General features: G+C 42.4%; 1 protein-coding gene across 5 annotated transcripts in view; it reads right to left on the reverse strand.

The window, feature by feature from the left end:
* Positions 1-22,639, reverse strand: part of robo2 (roundabout, axon guidance receptor, homolog 2 (Drosophila)) — a 260,316-nt gene that overhangs the window by 24,648 nt on the left and 213,029 nt on the right. For 3 of the 5 annotated variants that reach the window (XM_029446204.1, XM_029446203.1, XM_029446202.1), the window contains exons 8-20: positions 18,922-19,046; positions 17,135-17,306; positions 14,486-14,691; positions 13,373-13,454; positions 13,080-13,245; positions 12,791-12,957; positions 11,343-11,464; positions 9,407-9,638; positions 6,469-6,593; positions 6,203-6,374; positions 4,998-5,186; positions 4,067-4,093; positions 1,056-1,098 (exon numbers count right to left, since the gene is read on the reverse strand). In XM_029446204.1, coding sequence (XP_029302064.1) covers positions 1,056-1,098; positions 4,067-4,093; positions 4,998-5,186; positions 6,203-6,374; positions 6,469-6,593; positions 9,407-9,638; positions 11,343-11,464; positions 12,791-12,957; positions 13,080-13,245; positions 13,373-13,454; positions 14,486-14,691; positions 17,135-17,306; positions 18,922-19,046 — 1,828 coding nt within the window. The remainder of the gene's footprint in view (positions 1-1,055; positions 1,099-4,066; positions 4,094-4,997; positions 5,187-6,202; positions 6,375-6,468; positions 6,594-9,406; positions 9,639-11,342; positions 11,465-12,790; positions 12,958-13,079; positions 13,246-13,372; positions 13,455-14,485; positions 14,692-17,134; positions 17,307-18,921; positions 19,047-22,639) is intronic. The other 2 variants (XM_029446206.1, XM_029446205.1) reach the window with 1 other exon arrangement.

Consider the following 22,639-nt stretch of genomic DNA (forward strand, 5'->3'; position numbering starts at 1 on the left):
ACTGACTAAAGATATGACAAATATAGAGCACCACAAATACAGACATTTCAAATCCCATTCGCTGGAATGAGAATCAGAAGCACTTATGTGGAAAATTGAAGGAAAAACACTACAGCAGAAAGTAGATGAGAAAAGGCATGGCAAGTGGCGTGGCTAATTCATTGAGAGCATGCTGGCGGCTCACAGAACAATATAGGCAAAGTTGTCCATTCTGCCATCCAGTCATACACACACAGTAAGGGGGTGAAACAAGCATTAATATAAAACTGTGGCAATCAGACTGAAGAACAGACACATTCCCAAAAGCCCAGACACACACAGGATCAGATTCAGTTGGCAATCTCTCCATGAGTGTTTGAGATCTGGAGGCTTTACCTAGTCAGGTGTGATAAGCAATAGATAGACAGAAGCCCGGGATTCTCCAGGGAGTCTCTTGAATACCCACAAAGGCTCAGTAACTGGTGTCATTGAGATGTGCCCTATTCTCTGTAGCCCTTCTCTCTTTCACTAACACACACTGAAATGGAGCAAGCTGTATGGGGGTGCAAGCGGGGTTCCTCCACACACCTCTCCCCTGGGTAATTATTTTTACATTATTACATGTGCTCAGATCCCAGCCGCCCACGCAAGGTGACAGGCAAATTTATCACTCCAGAGGGCTTCTGGGTTGCCGGTAGCCAGCAGCAGAAGATAAATGACAAAATAAAAGCACTCTCTGCTTAAATTGTTTCTGTTAATTCTGTTGAAGAGATTTATGAGTTCATCTATCGAAGCATGAAAGGGAGATGTGGTTGAAATGTATATTTGCACGCCGGTTTGCATGGCAGGCACACAAACAGGTATTGGTTATCTATCAATGAATCAGTCGTTTATCAATGTTAAAATCAAACGCAGCATGCTGTGGACTTAATGCATGACCCAAGAGGAAAGCTTGTGTTGAGAAATGTAAAGCTTAGGACAGAACGAATGAAATTATAATGATGGGATTTTTTTTTGGTTATGATATTACACTCAAATACTGATTGCTGTTGTTTTGTGTCTGGTGGGACACTCACCTTCCATTGCTCATCAGACCACCATCCACTCTCTGGAATGTCACTAAAATCAGAAAAGTATAAAAAGAGAGAAAAGACAATGCCATAAATTAAGTGTTTCTAGTATAATACATAGTAATCAACTAGGATTTATTTCCATGATTCAACATAAGATACATTGTCTTTTCAGTGTTGTCCAGTTTGCCCTTGTGCTTCAACAGCAATATATTCATCTGCTCTTTTTTATACACAGCTAGATAGTTGATGGATTCACTAAGGGATCCCTCCGAGTCCAATGCCTTTCATGAAAATTAAAAAGAAAAGTGCAATGATGAGAATTGCATATTGCTTTGCTTTGCTTTGCATAAGTGGAGACGTCATGTGCTCCTCAAGGACACGATGCCTGATGAGAGGCAAAACTCATTTCATCTTTCTTATTTTGCTGCTGAGTTATTATCAGATTTGTGATTAAATATCAGCCAAAAAATGATTAGAACAGGCAGAGGGCTCATTAATCATGTTGGGTTTTCTATCTACAAGCGTTGAGGCTGAGTTACTGATCCTTCAGCTAGCAGGGCTCCCCACAAGCCATGCATGTGGCCTGTTCTATTGCAGTGATCTATAGATAACAAGAGCCGCTCTTTGTCAGCGGCTAGTAAAACTCCATGTCTCAAAGTGAGAGACGGCTGTGAAGGATCCATTTCATCTCTGTTCAACGACCATGATGACAAAGCAGCATCGGCAGTTCTAAGCATGTAAGAACTTCAATGGATCACAGGAAACACAGAAAAGCAGCAAGAGTTTTGGAAATCACCTCATACCGATGAGGGGGGAGAGAGGAGGGGGGAAAAGAGAGCTGGTTTACTTAACAGAGAGAAGGAGAGCTGTTAGTAATTTGGCTCATTTGTAACACGGATGGAGATTAAAGAGAGAAGGAGGCTGAACAATCCGCCTCTCTTTTCTGTTTCATTGAGGTTGATTCCACAACAAGCCCAGGCATGGGCAAGCGAGGGGGCTTTTCCGTGGGTGACGTAGTAAAACAGATGACGGGAAGAGGAAACTACCACACTATTTCACAGAGGCTGCTAACAAGGACATTTTAATGCATCATCGACATTACCTAAACTTACTTAATCCAGTTCTCTCTCTCTCTCATTAACAGAATGTTAGGATCGTAAACAAGAGAAACACAATTTAAAACTTGTCTATTATGCATGTGGGAACAGTTGATAGTTTATTTACTGCATGAGGCTTTAAGCAACTGAATAGCAGCAAGTGGAATTAAAATATTACTGCGAACAACGGTTGTACCCTGATAAAACCAACATTGCAGGTGTGCCTGAATAAAATATAGCTTTGACAGCTCGAGTTGGCATCCCTTATTCAATCATAGCAGAAGCCATTTCTCTTTGTTCCACCACCAACAAACTTGCATTAGAGAATTCTCTGTCGTTTGAAAGCGGACTGACAGGAGAAGGAGGTGGAGGCGGGGGGAGGCTGTGCGGCGGGGAGGCTTCTGAAGTCCCTATCTGTGCTCAGGCACATTTCTGGGCTACTGTGGAATACTTTTATGTTAGCCAGAGTGACACGGCGGCATAGCTGTGCTTCTCGCCTCCGTCTTCCAGATAAGCTCTTTCACCAACATGAATACAGATTAATCCCCTTTAATAAGCATCAAGGGGGGGTACATAATCAGCGTATAGAAAATTCCATCAAATCTCCTTCCTGCTGGACGTGCGCCTCAACAGTGTAGTGATTTAGCTCTCCTGTACTGACAGCTTTGGGAGGCTGAGACCGGACACTCTCGATACATCAACTAATTGTCAATACAGCGAAGAGCAGCGCTGTAAGACTCTTCAGCCGCACTCTGGCTCATGTTCCAAATATCACCTCACTCTAACTCTATAATCTCCGCTATATTTGACCTTGTTTTGTGCTTGCCACTCACAATTATTTTAGTGAAATAACACGCGTCCTCTCTGGGTTCTCTGCGGTGTGCCTCCAATTTAAAGCCAGACAAGTTTCACTAACATATTAATGTGTTCCATAATCTGTAGTTACAGCTGTTGGGGAAAGCCCAGAGTAAATTGGGTGTTGGGCTGTAGGCTCCACAGAGACTACATGGCTACATTATACTTTCCCAAATAAATATTAGTTGAAGATGTCAGTAAATCCAAACAACAGAGGGAAGGGTAATGTTCTGACCCCTGACTCATTGTACCACACCTATCAGGTACAATGACACTGTTCAATACAGAGGCCTCTAGGAAGAATGCTCATATTAATCTTCTCAGTGTCTGTCAGTCCATTCCATCCACAGACAGTCAGATGCATGATTTATACAGTGTTGGTGCCACTCAGGCTTAATTCAGCAGAGGACAGACAGTCACAATATAACACTGTTACACTCCTCAAAATGGCTGAAATTGACCAATAAACTAAATTTAGCCAAGGTAGCTAGAAATGTATAGTCACAGTATATACAGTAGGCGGGATCGTCACAAGTAAAGAAGACAGAAACTGAACAGAAGGAAAAGGGGGAGGGGAATCACATACACCACCCAGCTGCCTAACTGACACCTATGGAGAACAGATAAATAAGTTACAACACGATCCGAGTCTTAAAAAGAAAAGAAAGATGAATAAGATTATTGGAGGAAGAGAACAATGGGCAGTCTCACCCTGCACCACAAAACGAAAAAAGATACACACGACAGGATGATACTTCATTCAAAAGCACGTAGCCACAAAAGACATACACGAATACGAACACAAGGTAAATAAGGCCGTACGTTTGGCAGGGATAAAGGCTGAAGTTTGGAGGACTCTGGTCATGGCCAAAAGCAAATCTGGATTTCTTTGACCTGTACATTTTCTCATCTGGTTGGTTAAATTGCCTTCATGGTTTATGAAGTTTGGATTTGCATTCAGCCATGACCATCAGTCTGACAATCCAAGCATATATACTATAAGCGGGCAGGAGATGAATTTGCGTTGAGGTGGGGTGAGGAGACGGGACAAATGAACAGTACCTGCAGGGGTGAAGGTGAAGGACTGAACTGTAAAACAAGAAGACAGAGAAGTTGTGTGTTAATAGCCTGTAGAAATAAGCAGTGCTTTAGGGGTGTCTGCGCACTGGGGAAAGGTTTCAAGCCGAGAGGTGGCTGAGGGTCAGAGAATGTAAGACCACATCGTCACCCAGTGTGCAGAGCAACAGCCAGGAAAGCAGCCAGCTCAGAGGCCACAGAGGTGTAGAGACAGTGGCACAAGCCAAGGAGAACACACAAACACATACATGTAACACACAGAAATGAAGAGCAAATGAACCAGACCAGCTTATAGAAGCTGCCAATGAACACACTCTTTTTGACTTGCAAAATAAAGGAGAAAAAGGCTAAACAAATATGTGTTTCTGTTGAATTTCAGCTTCTTGATAAGGCAAGAACTAATGTTAGAATTGTGTGTTGCACTGCCTGCAACATTGCTGTGTCAGTTCATTAGCATGTTCTGCTTTCTAATTAAATATTGTACCCTTGGCGATGTATGTGGACTTGGTGGTTGCTAGTATTGACTGGGGGTCACTCAGTAAGATGTCAGGGTCTGTGTGTGGGAGGAGAGCTGGACAAACTCCAGCTTCAGTGACCAACAGAGAGTCCAGTCTGCCCACTCAGCTCGACCGCCCTGGGCTATTAACCAACACCGTGGGTGGATTTGTCAAAAACTGTAGCCCTCTGGAAATGATCCATGCTGACATCTGTCTCCTTGTTGAGCTTTAGCACCGTAGCAATCTCAACCTCACTGCTAGCAACTTCTACAAGGTTTCATCAAAACTGCATCGATTAAGACTGAAAGATGATAGCATGGTAGTAAAATAATCTTGCTTTGACAGAGAAGAACATTTGTTGAATGTTAGAAGAATTGTCCATTGTTTGCTAAGGCACACAAGTAGAATATCAGTCTAACCTGCGTAGTTGCTAAGACCCTTTCTCTTCTTTCTCCTCCAGTAGAGCCAGATGCTGAAGCCCATGAGGATGACCCAGCAGGCCCCTCCAATGCCGGCGATAAAGGCAGGCTGTTTCACCACATCAGTGATCTGTTCTGTGATGCTGTTGTTCCGGTTTCCATGTATGATCACGTCCCGGAATTCCTTACCTGAGGGTACGGGGATAAACGGGCAACATTAATGTGATGCTAAGAGAAAAAAAACAGGAAATAACAATGTTTTGCTGCTTCAAGGTGGATTCCAGTTATCACAACCGCTCCTGAAATACTGAAGGGCTTGAACATGTTCCACTTTTTCACTGAGCAAAAGAAACACCCATAGATACTTTAAGGTAGGGTTAGATTAAGATCAAATAAAGTAGGTCTGATACATTTTTGCTGATATATTGACCAAGGGAGCAGGACACAGATCTAAAGGATGTGCAATGAAATATAATGTACAGGCTGAAAAAGACAAAGCCTAGAAGCTTATAACAAACCCCAAGGTGAGCAGGTTGCTTGCTTATCTCAGCCCCTAATTCACTCAATTGCTGGTAAAACACACCATGTGAAATGAGAGGATCCTGGTCTGTATTGATCTCCAATTGCAGCTCGACGTGACTACTCTGCTTGACACTATTTTTAGGAGCATAATAAGACTCAGAGGACAAACAAATGTTGCCACACATTGAAAGGAACAAATACACACTCATAAAACGATGTGCACGCATGCAAAGCTGCACAAATGCTCTTCATCTTTATATTACTGTGTAACCACATGAACACAAACCCATTCACGCATCCAAAGACACACAAACACACAAGATATTATAACTGCAGGCTTGGGGCTCTGCTCTCGGAGATGGATTATGTGAGTGACACTGGGGAAATAAGAACATGCTACAGGCCAAGCCATCAGTTATGGGTCAAATCAGGCACAATCTGCCTCAGCTCCACATAAATCATATGTGGTATGGTCACATATCAAAATAGCAGTATTTGAACAATATTATCCATTTGGGAATTCCTATTATTTAAAGCAAACATTCACACTATCAGTTTTTTTTGCTTAAATCATCCACTAAGACATATATACAATATTATTCTTAGTGAACACTGATGTTGACATAGGGAAACTTAAACTTGATGTTGAAAAATAGTAAATGCTTTTTATCAATCAATCTTACCGATGATGATAGATTGAGGTTCACTTTGGACTCCAACCCCTGCACTTGTGCTGGCAGCCACCTCCACCCGGTACACCACTCCCACCTGCAGCCCGCCCACCACCACTGAGCGTATGGCTGCATCCACGGTCTTATTTACATGGAAACGTGTCTCGTTCCCTAGACACCAGATCTAAAGCAGAGAGGGGAAGAAATAGACAGGCAGTTGATTCCATTTGTCCTTGTATCAGTTAAATGAGAATCCATGGTGACTCGCTGAGACCAACCTTGTACTCCTGGATGATGCCATTCTGGTGGTCTGATGGAGGGGGGTCCCATGAGATGCTAATGGAAGTGCTGTTCTGGTTTCCTACAGTCAGGACTGTTACCTGCTGAGGAGGGGCACTGGGAGCTGAAAGAGGGGGCACAAAATAAAGAGGTCAACAAATGCACTATTCTTCAATTCAGGCAGCAGAAGAGTTTTTAATCCTAAATAACACAAATACTAGGATGCACAACATCTGAATGTGTTTGAACAGAAGCTCATAAATATGTACGCACAAGTGTGCATACATAAAACTAGAGACACACACACACTTTTCCAAGGAATGTTACTCTTCTGGGATGGCACAGGTGGCTGGAGGCTGTCAAGATGTCTCATTACAGGGGGATTTACATTAAGATCAGGGCAGGTCTGACATGGATAGAGCCTATCTTTAACATTTCACTATGATTTAATATCTCATCCTCTGCTCCAGCCTGGTGGACTTGTACAGACAATACTGGTATTGATTTGTGGAATGACGGCCTGGCAGAGTCAGGCAAAGTGCTCTCAGTCAAGCTAAAACTCCAGCACTGAACGAGCAAGGGCGGCATGAGGGTCAACGAGTTTAAAGGATGAAACACGGACGAGAAGGAAATATGAAAAAAATACATTTTAGGGGAAGGAAACAAGGTCTCAGTAAACACATTGACAGATTCCATCGATCAGCCAGATGAAACTAAAGCCAGTAGGTAAGGATCAGAAGGAAGCTTCAGAGCGAGGCACATCTAAATGAATCAGCTCTATCCACAGGCAGACAGAAACAAGACAAGTCCAAGCTTTCATAAACCCCACTCTGTTGTTATTCTGATGGCAACAATCTTCTGACCCCACAAGGGGTAACAGAGGAAAAATAAATAACAGTTGGCCCAGCTGGAAATAACGTTTTAAAAATAATGTTTTCTCATTTCCGCAGTGGCTGGCAGGGGAGCGGCACCACAGCAGAATACTGACAGGTCAATTACTCCTGGGCTGCTTCTCCCTCACCTCGCCTCCATCCAAAATGGCACGTGTCACCCTGTAAATCTGTGCTCATCCCTCAGCACGATTGGCCACACCGGCCCCCAGAGAGCCAGAAGGCCCTGGCATGGTGGAAGATGAATGGGTCCAATGATGAACCCAACACCTTGGCCAGATTAGAAACAATCTACCAAGGGAGCATCTGATCAACCATCATGCTTAGGGCTCTCCAACGCTGCATTACATCCAGGTGACAAAGTGCTGGATTGCTGCGTGGCAGCAATCAGAGACAATGTCGTTCAAAGTTAATGTTATGAATGATTTAGCAGCTTATTATCATGCATATTTGCGCTAAACAATACACATTTTTCAATAGAGGCCCCGTAGGCTGTCCTAATAGAGCCATTAGCAGAGTGATGTATGGCAGGCAGGAATGTGACCCCATCTCTCATGCACACTCAGTGCTGTGCTGCATGATAAAGGAATACAAATATATCCTATTTGAAGCCAATAGCTAATATAAAGCAGTGGGTGGTGTAGGAGAAAACATGTGGACCTTCCCCAGAGATATCAATCAACGTGGATGAAGATTTGTCCGCTAGAACTGAACATTTAAACAAACATTACTGATTTTTACCCCCTAAATAAGCATTATTTTGCATAAAAGATGGGTCTCCTTTGTGACTCCTTAGATAATCATTCAGTGGGAATCAGATGGCCAAAAGAGTTAATTTATCAGCTATGACATGACTGTCCAGATGGAGGGTGAGAGAATGTGTGAAAAAGGAGAAGGACTACAAAGATGGACACAGAATCGGAGAGCTGAGCATACCTTAACTCTGGGGATTCTCTAATTGTGTTAGCTAACGGACAACCTCAGTTTTAATCACCCTCTGCCCAAAACTTCTCTATCCATCTAGCTGCCCTTCTTAGTAGTCCCAGGGTCTCTGAGGAGCCTAGAGCTGTGTGTCTGACGGTGTATCATCTAGGATCAGGCAGAGCAGCGGGGTTGTGACAGAAATAGAAAGTGGCCGAGCTCTCTGAGGGACTGGGATGCAGATAGAGCAGAAGCAGGGAGCGTTATCAGTAGTGGTAATAGCTGTGACATGCAGGTATTGGAGACCTTCGGGAGAGGTGTATGTGTGTTGGGACAGCTGTAATGTGTGCGTGCACTGGCTGGCCACTGGAGATATTGTCCCTCTGAGGAAGGGAAAATAAATGGGCCTGTCACATGGACAGGATGTAAACTGTCTCCTATACATGCAGGCTTAAATATGTTGTGGCAAGATGGGCTTTGTCTCCAGTATATGGAGTCTGTATTTGTCTCTTTGTGCTGTTGTACGGATGCCCTGTGTGTCTTTACCTCAGATCACATCCTAGTTTAATTTCAGTTATTAGACTAGAAGGATGAAGCAGGGCGTGTGCAGTGCTGTTGAGTGCATTTCTGTTTTGGCATAGGTCAAAATAGTAAATTCATCCGAACACAGACCTGTGTCTGTGTTTGTGTGCGATATTGTGCCACGCTGCTCTGTGGCCTTGTCAGAGCTTGTATGAATCACGCTTTGGGCGACAGATCATCTTTGCAAGAGGAAGTGTGTGTTGTGTCCAATCACAGCTCAGGCCTGTGGCTGCTGGGTGATGGATTAGAAGAGGTTTGGCACTAACACCACCAATCATAAACAAAAAAAGCACAGCAGGAAGGTCATACAGACAGGCACAAACATGCAGGAACACACACATGCATTCACATATACCCTCAACTCTCAGTGTCAAAGTCAGAGGCAGCCTGTGATATAATGACAAAAACCAACATGAAGGCAGGCTGCGGGGTCATGTGTCAAACGTCATCCCACATTTGTGTGGACTAACAACAGTTTGACTCACTTTGTTGTATTGCTCCTGACATAATCTACAAAGACTCAGCACATTCTTTTTCTTCATACCTTCCTCAGTCGTCCTTGCCGTTCTGGATTCGCTGTCCATGCCTTGAAACTCGTTGAAATAAGGCCGGACTTTGATCTCATACACAATGCCCTTTTTGAGTGCAGAGAGAACAACACTGCGCTCAGAAGGAACCTTCACATCCTGGGTCTGCCAGGGTCCTGGCGAAGGCAGTCCTGAGGTCTGCCTGTAGAGAACTCTGTAACCCTGGATGAACTGGGACTGACGATCCACCTGAGAAAGTGAATGATGACAAGATTACTGTTGCATTTCAGTGCAAAAAGAACCGTGCAGAAGAGATTGGTAGATGCGATCTTGGATCAGCCACCAGGTAATAAAAAAGGATGTTTTTCAGCCATGTATTTCTTCCTCACAGGATTGCATTCATGACACTTTAGAGGCTGTTACTCGTTTATTAGGCCTTTTATCACCAGCTATGACACACTTAGATCAATTAACACCCTGACATTACCTCCTACACCCGGCCTTTATTAAAAATACTTTCCGTTATGCCACCTTAAAGGACTTATACATGTCTCATATGCATTATAAATACTAACTAGTGACAGCAACACACAGACACCTTGGGGACGTGAGGGGAATACACAGCAGAGGTGATAACAGCAGATCTGTCCCATAGAAAAGACGGAGAGACTGGAAGTGTGATAGCCCCCACGCAACCCACAAAGGACCCCTCCCTGAAAACTTGGACCCATTTAGCTAGACAGAAAATGCTGAATTTATGCGGAGGAGGAGCGGGCGCATAACTCTTTGTAATGGCTTGTTAACAGTAGAAGAAGTGAGCAGGGCTTTCAAGTGGGATATTAAGCAGCTGTTTTTCGCAAGTGTAGCTGGAGTAAATCAGCAAAATGGATCCCCTGCTTGGTGCATGACTTTTATTAATGGAATGATTTGGGAATTTAAAAGCTCTCTGAGAGTGGTCCCTCTGTTTACTGAAAGGGCCCCTGATTGATTAGGTGGCTATGTTTAGTGTTGCTTGTACATTACAATCATAAAGCAATGCTTTAGCATTAAATTAGCTACCAAGTCTTGGGGTAAGACTTATTATAGGGGTCAATAAACATGTCACCAGGAAAACGGCTAATGTGGTTCATTTGAAAATGTAAACGGGGAGCCGTATGCCACTGAGTGACAGGTGTACACTGAGTGATTTATAGCACCACAATCTAAATAAATGAGCACATTGTGGGACCACCTCAGCTTTGAATAATATAAATAGGCTTTTTGTCCTCATTAGCATACAAGTAAATAAATAAAAACATTTTAGCAGTTTTTTTTATTTGTTGTTGTTTAATTTAATAAAACTGCATGAAGTGATTCTTGTTGTGAGGCAAACACCACAGACGATGTGCACATGACTGGTGGAGGAGCAGGTGTGTGTTTGTATTGTTTGCATGTAGGAGATTAATGCATCGTCTCCTGACAGTAGAAAAACAGTAAAACATTTATTAATATTAACAAAATGCAAACATTCATTTCAATCAATCTGTTATCTGTGCAAAGTCTTTGTTTTAAGAGGGAAGCAGCTAAGACATATGGAAGATTGATGAGCATCCAGATGTCTCTGACATCTCTTTTGATGTTCAGCGAGGTTCAGAGAAACTATTTTTCAGCTATTTGATGTTCATTTACTTTTAAGTCACCAATTACAGTATTTCAAAGCTGCAGTCTCAGGGAACAACCGGACTAAAATGTCCTGACATAAAACAAATGGTAGCCTGGAGGGTTAGCTTTTTGGCTTCAAAGAAGAATCTTCGGATATAAACTATCTTGACTTTATGACTTTACAAAATCAAAGATTTAAAAAGAATGCAGAGAGATAAGACAACCACATACAAATCGGACAATTTTATATATCTATAAAGTGTAGCGTTAGTCAAATTTAATTCTGTATGCAAAAACACAAGCTGCACTTACCGTCCATGTGACCTGAATGGTTGTGGGACTCAGGACAACTGGGTTGTGCAACCGAACTATCACCTCCCCAAGCTCCTTCTGTACGTGCCTGTGGTCGACACCCTGCGCTGGAGGACTTATATCTATGAGAGAGTAAGAAAGAAAAATAAGAAAAAGAGAGATAGGGCCCAAAATAAAATGTTGCCTGTTCTCCTCTACTTGGTTTTCAGATTTCGCTCAGTTCCTCACAATAAACCTTTCTTCATCACCATCAGAGGTGGAATAGTAAAAGAGTGACTGAATAGACCGATCGGTTTCAACAAAGAAGCGTACACTTGGTGATCACGACTTCATTTGAAAAGGAGCAACTCCATCTGCATTAAAATGACCTCATTCCATTTTGTATTAAGGCTCCTTGTCTGGTTTGGAGAAAAGAAAGGAGACTCGGGCTGGCAAAGTTCTTTAGATGTGTGACTTGTCTACACTCACTGAGGCCTGACTGAACAACCGCATCAACAAATGAACTCTGAGTGAGGGAAGCCAGACATATTGGATGGGAGATGAATGGACACTATGACACTATTTTCCAGCTCATTTCCCAGTTTGCACATGTTTCAAGTTACAAGCAATAAAACATCTCCAGTGTATGAGATGCTGAGTGTGGTTGAAGTGAGCCACATTTTGAGTTATTTACTAAAAGGAAGCAAAAAAACTGGGAAATTTTATTAAAAGAAAAGCTTCATTCAGACAACCCAGCATGGTCATGAATCACAGACCACACTAATAGGGCAAGACAGGCCAAACACAGTTAGAAAGAAAAGTGAAAAATCAATTTGCCATCAATGTATGCCATTGTCAATAAACACATCTATATATCATCTCAGGACCTTCACCTCAGCAGGGGAGAGATATGATGCAATTCAAATTGACTCTACTTTTTTTTAACACACATTTGGCTTGCATTTAACAGAGCCTGGCCAAAGGTTGTTTTTTTGCCGAGGGACTTATCATATCAGCGTAATCTGGAGACTGTGGTCTGTCCAGTACCGTAATCAAATCTTCTCTGGATTTGGAGGCAGTCATTTTCTCCAGTTATGATCATTAACATAGCAGGGATAGCACTAACTCAGTTAGGCCTTCCAAAAGTAGACATGCTTATTTTACATAATTGCTAAAGTGTAGCCTTAATGAGCTGGACTGAGATGGAGAAGTTGACCTCTGGAAAGTTCTCTGCAGTGTTTCAGTAAAGCTATTCACTGCACATTGCTTAGAGGGGCTGATAAGTATCACACTTTGAAGAGGAGCACAGTGACCTTCCCCTATCAGTAGAAATATAAATTATACTCAGCAAGAGATACAAAAAAAACCACATACCATCAGTGAATTATGACAGGTTCTGAAATAACTATACTTTTATTTAATAAATACTGTGTTGTAAAACAAATTCCTTTCATGTCAATGTAAAGTACCTTGTGTCCTGACAGGATCAGACATGGGGCTTGGATCACTCAGGCCCTGGGTGTTGACTGCTCGGACCATGAACAGGTAGATGGTGTTGGGACGGAGACCTTTGATGGTAAACTGAGTGGTTTTGACATGATCTGCTACTGTTTGCCAGCTGTTGCTCACTGATTGACTGCAATAGAAGAGAAAAAAGTGGTTTTGTATTATTTTCAGTGCTATTTTACATGATAGAAAAATAGAATACCAAGGTTAATAAATAGTCAGTGTGGGTTTCATGTTACTTGTAAAACAAACCTGAATGCTTCAATGACAAAAGAGGAAACAGGTGATGCTCCAGCCATCCCAGGCTGCCAGGATAAGGACACACTGTTCTTGGTGACATCAGTGACCTGAGGTTTAGATGGCGGACCTGGAAGCTCATTCTCATCATGGTTTTTTATGACCATCACTCCACCTGCTTCTGAATGGAGAGAAGGAGGTAGAGAAATAGATACTTTCTCTAGTAAAAAACTGCAGCTGACAAGTTTTAAAACATGTTTTTTTTCTCCTATACATAAAATACATAGAATCATTAAGCCATCTTGTACCTTTGACTTCCAAGAAAGCACTCCATGATGTTTCACCGCTGGAGCTGGTAGCCACACATGTGTAGATCCCAGAGTCCGAAAGCTATACAGTAGAACAAACAATCATATATGAGTAAAAGACACACACACACACACACACACACACACACACACACACACACACAGACTAAAAGCATCGATACACAGCACTTAATGACACCAATAATAACACTTTTAGTGCCATTTCATTTCACACGTCCTGAGAGCAGAAGCAATGACTGAATGCATGTTATCTTCCTATCGCTGAAACAATGAAAAGTGATGGGGCGACTTTATGAGCTAGCCTTGTGCTGGCCAAATTGTGTGTCATGTGTGAGTGCCTCAAAGTGCTGACGCTAATTTCCTAATGAATTCCATTTTCTACTCACCACCCTTCCATCACTTTTCCACTCCCCCTCCTGATTTCCCCACTGTCCTGCCGACCACAACAAAGCCAGGCTAATTAATTTAGGGTGGGCTGCTGGAACCCCCTGGACCGATGACAGCTGGCTTGTCTCTCCATCCCTCTTAGGAACTTTGGATGTTTGTTGCTTTTTGTCCCTTGTCCCTGTGCCTTCCTTCCATTTATTAAATAACATGTCAGTGGTCGGCAGCTTTGTCAAGCGTAATAGATATTCCACTGAGGCCTCGGAGTGGGGAAAGGAAGACGTGAGCCTTTTAAATCTGATCTACTCTAAACGTGTATGTGTCTACACATGTGTGTATATATCTGTAAGTGCATACATGTTTCTATGCTACAGCTGGAGCCCATCCAACCCTGAACAGCTGAGCCCAGTTGGAGCTGCCCTGCCACTAAGTGATACTATCAAATATTTTAAATTAAAAAATCAATGCTGCCTATTCATCTCTTTAAGGCATTACGGTACCTTGCTCCTCGAAGTTATGTTCAAGCTGCGTCCTACTTAATTCTGCAAGAGCTCATATCCTGCAGTGTTGAAAGCATGCCCCTACAAATGTTTATAAATGTATAAACATCTTAAATTAAGAGACCTAACCAAAGCCAGGGAAAACTGTGACGAAGTGTGAAGCACAATCTGACTGTCATTATTTACACCAACCAATGGAATCGTTTACCTTGACGTTTTTAATCTGCAGGCTGCCCAGCTCCTGCAGGGACATACGGGCGTCCTTTCCCAGCAGACTGACCCCATCTTTCAGCCAGCTGATGGAGGGGATGGGGTCTCCTGATGCCTGGCACTTCAACAGTGCCACACTGTCCGCCCCAAGTGTCTGATTGGATGGGCCTTGGCGAATGATTGGTGGCGGCCTGTCTGTGAGCACTGTGGTACAAAGAAAATAATGTGAACATAACATCCAACTCATTCTGAAGTTCAGATGGAAACCATTGTTCACATAAGGCGCCTGACTGTAAAAAGAAATTAGTGACAGCATTGATCATAAAATGCACTGGGGGTGGATGTGGGCATCTATCATAAAGTCTACTCTTTTCTGAGCAGGTCTTGTAATTGCACCACAGAACAATGACCATATCCTGTATTTCCAGAAAGCAGAAAAAGAACAGCTGAGTAGTGTTTTTTTAGTTCCATTGATGTGGCAGAGGGATGCTAAGAAGTTTCCAGTTACTGCCTGGGTAGCTTTATTTTTATACACTACTCTAGACTCCGTGGTGCAGTTCAGCGGTGAGACTCTTGCCTATTGACTCAGTGTGGTTCAGATAAATACTTCATTATGTGAAGCGCAATGAAAGGTGAATTACAAATACTAAACTAAATACTATGTGTCTACATCTAAAGTGAGGATTTCACTTGAGATGAATGCGAATGCTGTGATGAACTCCATTTATATAAGCAAATTCATTTGTTATAATGTGCCAAAAAGAAAAAGCCTGTGGGTTCCTTCAGTCAAATAGTGGCTATGTCAGAGGTGATCTCAGAGAGAGTTAGCGCTCTAGTGCAGTTTATATATTTAGAGTTGAATAATGTGGAGTCCCCCTGGCATCACAGAAGCCACATTAATTAGAAGGTATGGATTAATGATGTCAGACCTGCAGGGGCTAATTACCAAGTCTACCTCAGTAACCTTTCAACACATTATCACACCCTCGTTTCCACCTCTATTTTCACTCGAGCAGCTACATCTGACAAAAGGAAGTGCTTCTAAGTAATACACTTCTGCTGTGTTGTCGTCAACCCCTCGCTTTGGGTCACGCAAGACAGAAAAACGGTGCAGAAACCCGACACATTATCTAACACAAGCCAAGTGTCACACATCCATTTCAACGATGATATTTCACTTATTGTTTTAGTCCTCTGGAAAATAAGGACTCAGATAAGGACTCACTCTGCTGTAGTTTATGTTATCTCATAAAGACACTCAGAATTCTGCCATTGCTTTCACGAACAGTTTAAGATTAAGATTTTAGATTAAAGCCTTTTGTTTCGCTACGAAATAGCCTGAATTATGTTGTGCATCAATGTTTGTTAAGATATGTTTCAAGTGAAGTCCATGACTCCAATGCTTTCCCTACTAAGAGAAGACAGTAAGTTATGACTACTGACAGAAGCTAATGAACAAGCATAAGAGATTGCTAAATCTAGGGATTTGATGTACCTGATGTATGTGTTGATGGCGTGTAGGAGTGACAAAGGGGGAGGCTCAACTAAGACCTTGGGTCTCTGGATCAGGAATTTCTCATTACAGATCTCCTTGAACTCCACAGACTGTTGTCGGGGCTCTGGGCAGTAAATCACAAGAATACTGCGGCAGGTGTGGCCATGACCTCACCCTGGCCCTCTTGTACTCGTTCCTCCTCTCCCTTCTTTTCTTTTGGACCGACACCCATTTTACTAAAGTACTTTTGCTATGAATACTATAAATAACAAATTAAACGGTTAACTGATGATAAGCCAGGGTATTTGTGCAATAGAAGCATTCCTACTTCGAAAAGAAATGTTGCTTTTAATCTTTCTGTTAGCAGGTACTTCAACAGACATATGGACGGCCGTTGATCTTGCCATCACAACAGCTGAGCAGATTAGATGCTCCCACACCTCGCCGGACCACATAATTCATTCCACAGAAAACCATTGTCACTCACTCAATCATGTCCCCTCTCATTCTCTGTGTCTCTTTCTATTGCTCCCACACACACACACACACACACACACACACACACACACACACACACACACACACACACACACACACACACACACACACACAGACACAGACACACACACTTGCACCTCGCCCACTCACACAAAACGCTGATCATTACACTTGAAGGAACTCAAGGGCAAAGCTTTATTTCCGTTCCAAAAGGAAAAGTAGAAAATGTTAATTAAATTGTGTCATGAAAAAAAATAAACAAAGAAAGTACAGCAAAAACACAGTTTAGGGTATGCCGACATTTCTCAAACCACAGACTTATGTGTTCCTGCAGATTGACTAACAACAACATAATAATTGTGCTTGTGCACCTTTACCTTCACAGGTGAAAAAGGATTAAGTCCCATATAAACCCAGCAAGAAATGTGTCCAACCCTGACAAACTAAAATCAAATGTCGTTGATGCCCGTATAAATAATGTGTTGGTTGATTAGTAAATGTCTAACTGCATGTGGGGGGAGACTCAAGCATGCATATTAAAAGTACATCTGTGTTTAAATGCACATATGCACCAACTTCTCCATATTTGCCGTGGCGCTTAGGCGTTTGTGAGTGTGTTGGCAGGGAAGAAGTTACACGTCAGTTTCCCCTCACCATCTGTGACCTCGAGTTGAGCCTTGGCGAGGATACTGCCTGCAACGGTCAAGGCCTGGCAGATATAGTAACCGGCATCTGCCCGCTGCACAGATGAGATGGTGAGGTCTCCGCCGGGCGACACCGAGAAGCGACTGCTGGGCTGCTGCGGTTGGTTGGGAAAGAGCAAATTCTGCAGGAAGAGGTACAAACAGCCAATTAGTGAGAACATGGAACCAGTACAACCTGGCACAATTACAAAAAACACTCACACACCCACCATCACCGACAAAACTCACGTACACACAGATCAGACTATTACAGTTACAATTGTATCTGTCGCTTGGTTAACCAAGCTCACACACTTCCCAACATGTATACAGTCTGATAACTTGGTTTCATACTTATTCTTGTGCCAAGCCAGAGGCTCCACTGTGTTATGAAGGCAACTTTTGCTCTCGTTGGCATCATGTCTACTTTCCTTTCTGCTTCAATACCACAGCAGTTTTGAGCTGCTCTCTTAACCCACAGAGACCACCCTCTACGTGTTGAGCTCATGCTAAATATAATACAATGCATCTTTAGAATAGCTAAAAAGGAAGGGGTATATTCAATCCCACATCTCACAGTAAACACCCAGGATCAGAGGACTGTTGACACATCACCTCGACTTCTTTCTTTATTAGCTATGCAGCCACTTTATCCCAGCTCTTTCTTTTTTTTTATATATATATGTATGATCCGCCAATACATTAGCTGGATTTAATTACATCCAATCACTTTAATACCACAAATGATTTCTTTTATTTGTATTAGGCTCTATGCAACTCTAGCACATGAGAGATGTACACTCCATTATCCTCAAGTGTGAGAAAAAAGCCTTTCTGACATTTAATTACTGTACTGAATTTGCTTCAATTTGTCCTCTCAACAAATACCTTCATATATTTTACATGTCAGTGTGGCGAAGGTACAGAAAGCATCCATAAACACAAAGACGGAGACAAGCGATGACATAGGTAGGGCGTGTATAAGAGTGTTTTGGTTTCAAAAGACTCATCTTTAATGACAACGTGAGACACACGCTGGATATAAATCTGCTCTATCTGAACAAGTTCACAACATTACTCATAAGCTTTAGGTCACACATTGGTAAGGGGTAAAGTGGGTGAGTATTACACCAAATGTTTGTGTGAACATGTAAGCATGTGTCTCACTTCTGTTCACTCTTTTAAGATAACTTTGCTGTAATTGTTGGCCTGCAGGCTATGTGTGTGTGTTTGAACCTTAGCCAGAGCTGAATCATATCTCTGGCTCATCTACAAGCCCCAACAGGCTCCTAATTGGCACTGTTGTTGAGTGTTGTGAGGACACCCAGGTATTTGAATGGGTTATCTGCTCTAGTGAGGGATAGAATCGTTCTTATCAGCGCAGGGTCACGGGAAACCGATTAGCACTTTGCCAGGCACACTGTCGTTTGGCGGCTCCTGAGAACAAAGGTGTATCTGTGTCTGTAGTAAAGATACTGATGACAGATAGTTTAGTTTGCAGTGCTGTGTGTGTGTGTGTGTGTGTGTGTGTGTGTGTGTGTGTGTGTGTGTGTATGTGTGTAGGGCAGGAGAATCATAGGTATTCAGCAACTGTGAATACAGCCAAGGGAATCCAAAGAAAGTGCTGAGTGTTGATAACACTGGACGCACAGTAGATAACGAAGCTGGCCGGCTAAAAGAGCAATATATTTTCACATTTAAGCAATAACAAAAAGTTGTTTTCTACGAACAGGGTTGTGTGAGATTGTCTGCTCTTACCTGACTTCCCTCCTTCTGCCAGAAGACAGCAGGCTGAGGGTTTCCTTTGGTTTCACACGGGAAGGTGGCAGTGCGGCCTTGAGCCACAATTTGGTCTCTTGGGCGGATGACAAACTGGGGCGCAGCTGAAGTCAAAGGGCAAAAGCAACAGTGTTAGTAGACCAGTGGAACATATTGAGACCAAACATCAGGGCTGGAGATTATCAGGGCTTGGGGATTTCAAGCAAAAACAAGCAATATACCACATAGTCAAATCAAAATGGGAGTGTCGTACAGAGCTTCCATGCAGCGTTATATCCCTCTTTTTCTAATGGCTCTGAACGGAGGAAGGACACCAATGACTATCATGGCTATCATTGCCATGGTAACCAGGTTGGCCATTCATCCAGGTAAGGCTGAGGCTGGATGAATGACAGTCACATTGGCATTCACACAGGGAGGCTTCTTAAACACAATGGCATTTAGATCTTGTACAACACAAAGGCACACCCATGCCCTAGAAACATCCAAAACTATGAACAGGTAACATGTACAGGGTTAATCGTGTCTGACGTTTCATATGTCTGCATCAGAATGCATCTCATATAAAAGTCAAGATCTGAAGTGACTCCGTACTTCTGATCAAAGTTGTATCAACAGGGAGTGAGAGACAGAAAAGACTATGTTCTATGTTCACCACACTTCAAGCTAACACCCTTCTATCAAAGAGAGAAGAGGCTTGAAAAGCTATCAGACTTTAAAATTGTAGTGTGAAGCTTCCTCAGTCAATATTCATGACTCCATCAGCAGCCAGAGCAGTTGTCACACACTTGTAGTCGGGACAGAGTGAGACATTTCTGACTGACAAGGTGGCATATGCAGTTCAATAATAAAGAGAGGGGAGTTTAGAGATTAGATACAAGATACAAGATCTTTTGGCTTGAAGACACGTTGTACCGTGTCTTCTCTCCCTGACCATTGGGAGGTAGGTTAGGGGGGCAGGATTACATACTACCCCTGCCTCTCATTTCCACATCCAGGTGCATAGTTGGGATAATAACAGAATTGAATGGGTTTCCTTTCCCATGATGAACTTTATTACTCTATACCAATAGAGTTACTATTTGAGAAATGGATTTTAAAAATCAATTTTTATCCTAAATAATCTGAAACGACAGTGTCCAGCATATGGATGACAATGTTTTCCAGCAGAGAAGGAAATTAAACATTTCTATAGTCTATAGCATAACTTTATAAACTACCAGTAACCTGCACAGTTGCCATATGCTTATCAGAAGTGCAACTGCAGAATATTAACCAAATTCACTCAGTTACAAAACTAGATCTCTGAAAATGTGTCAACTTTGACCTGAGGTAGTTTTCTGCATGACCCAAGACCTCTACTTGTTTATTCTATGACTGTCTCCGGGGGTCTTGTGTTGACAAGTACCATGTTTGCTATGACAAAACATCAACGACACGTTCCTTAGAGGAGGAAACATGGTTCCTGCCGAGATAATGAAAGTCAACTAATTAAGTTGAGTAGGTGCAGACAATGGGTAGCAGAGGACATTTTCTTGAGACAAAGAAAATGAAAAGCTAGGAAATGTTTACAGATTGTATGACAAAAACAAATTGTTGCAATGCAACATTTTGCACCCTTTCAGTTTCTTTTGATTTCTTTGTAAGTCCTTTTAACTGACAAGCCAGCTGGTTCCAGTAAGGCCAAAGTCTTCCCATTTGGCTGGTTTTTCCATGTAATCCCTTTTTGGGGGGGGTGTGTATTTGTCAAAGATACACACAGTTGGGAATGGTACAGATGGCTACAGATTTACTGCCTTCCCGTTTGGCCTTCTGCAGCTTGGATATCTCGTGGCTCTCACAATGCTGGGCCTGATACAGAGCTCCTAAATCATGCTCTGGCAAGGACTCAGTTCCCTCCCTTCGCTTCCTCTGCTCCATCCCACACACTGCATTACTAACTACTCGCTACAAATATAGTTTAACACCTTACAGACTTGTCCCTATTACTGCATGGCCATCGTCATTTCTCACACTCACGTATGGTTGATTTGCTTGCAGCTGGATGTCAAAACAAATGTGCTGTTCAGCTAGATTTCACCAAACTTAATAACAGAAAGAAATCTGTTTGTGAATCATCTTTATTGTAGAAAACAACTTGGCATCGTCTGTCATCTTGTAACCGAGAGGCCCTAATCAAGTAAGTATGTTTCCTTTTGCACTGTTTGAACAATTGGTAAAAGGTCAACACAACAACTCAGCTGTTTCCCGCTGTTTAAATCTAACAGTCAAAACATAGCAGCTTTTCCTGGTGCATCTTGGGCTCATTATATACCTGTGGAAGGTACTTTCAATCTCCCTTTCTATATTTGAAATTACTTTGAAAAAGGAATATAATACTTATGGGAAATGTGAGGGCTTGGACCTAAAAAAGGAGAGGGAGGCCCTCAGTGAAGAAAAGATCAAAAACTCAGACAAATCAAGAGGGAGAAAGCGTGTGACAGTTTCACAGCTCGGCTCAGGGCTAACTCACACTGGCCCTGTTTTTGATTCAGAGACCCTTAATGGCATGTGAAAGGCTCCTTCCTGTCCCCTCCTAAGGAAACACATGACCAGGTGCTCATATTTAATTCATGACAAGCCACAACTGCCTGGTTTGGTGAGGGCTCAGCATAAAACAGCAGTCAGGGTAAAAAGAACAAATGGACAGAGAGACAGACATCTATTCAGTACACCCGGGCTCATAAACTAAGAGGCATTTCTTGTCCTTTAAAATATCCCACGTTCAATCATATTTTATTCAGAAGTCGATGGCAATTGCTGTCTCTTCACACCGGCAGAGTGAATGTGTAATTTCCTCCATTTTCTTGAAAGCTGACAGTTTGACAATTGCAGAATAGCCACTGCTGTTTTGGCAACCAAAGTCCTGCCAATAAGGCGGTGTCTGGGTTTTTCTGCCAGTCAAGCCTGTCTCGATACACTTCAGCCATTATTTTCTTCTCTTTCCTTTATCCTGACGCGTGTTTCTTCTTCCTGCATTCCTCCTGTTTTGACTCTCAAAAAAGCACACCTTTCTCTCCAGATGCCCATTTTCACTCACTTTCCTCTAACAATTTAACATCTCAAGTGTATCATATTTAGTTATTTCTTGACCTTCTCCCAATCTATAGGGAAATACAATGAGAATCCCGGCTCTGAAGGAGAGAAGCTCTTCCAAAACAAACAGCTCTCAGCTCTGTGTTCCAAAAATCCACAGATGGCCTCAAGACTTGCAAGTTAAACACGTCCTGGACCATATGAGATGACAAAGTCTGAGACTATGTGACTGCCAGCATACTCAGTCATTGTTAAGGACATGGTCTAGAATATATAGAGCCTTCAGTTTAGTGCTACACGGGTAACACAAACTTTGGGTTAATGCACTTAAAGTAAATAAATATGTGCTATAGGAGGGTCTCATTGAAACCTACACTACTTCCATCACTTGCTGGTTGACATCCAGCGATATAAATACAAACCTACAAAAAGTGCACTTGGCAAAGACATTTATTTAGTATATCTTGTTGCTGTTGTTTACATTGTGAATTGTAAACACTAAAGAATATACTAAGTAATGCTTCCTTTATAAAATAAATGCTGCTTGGACAAGTTGTTAACATCATATTGATGTTGATATAGAGAATACTGTTGACACTTTGTTCACAAGTATTCAAAGTAA

The sequence above is a fragment of the Cottoperca gobio genome, chromosome 13 (genome assembly GCF_900634415.1).
Source record: "Cottoperca gobio chromosome 13, fCotGob3.1, whole genome shotgun sequence".
Taxonomy (NCBI): Eukaryota; Metazoa; Chordata; class Actinopteri; order Perciformes; family Bovichtidae; genus Cottoperca; species Cottoperca gobio.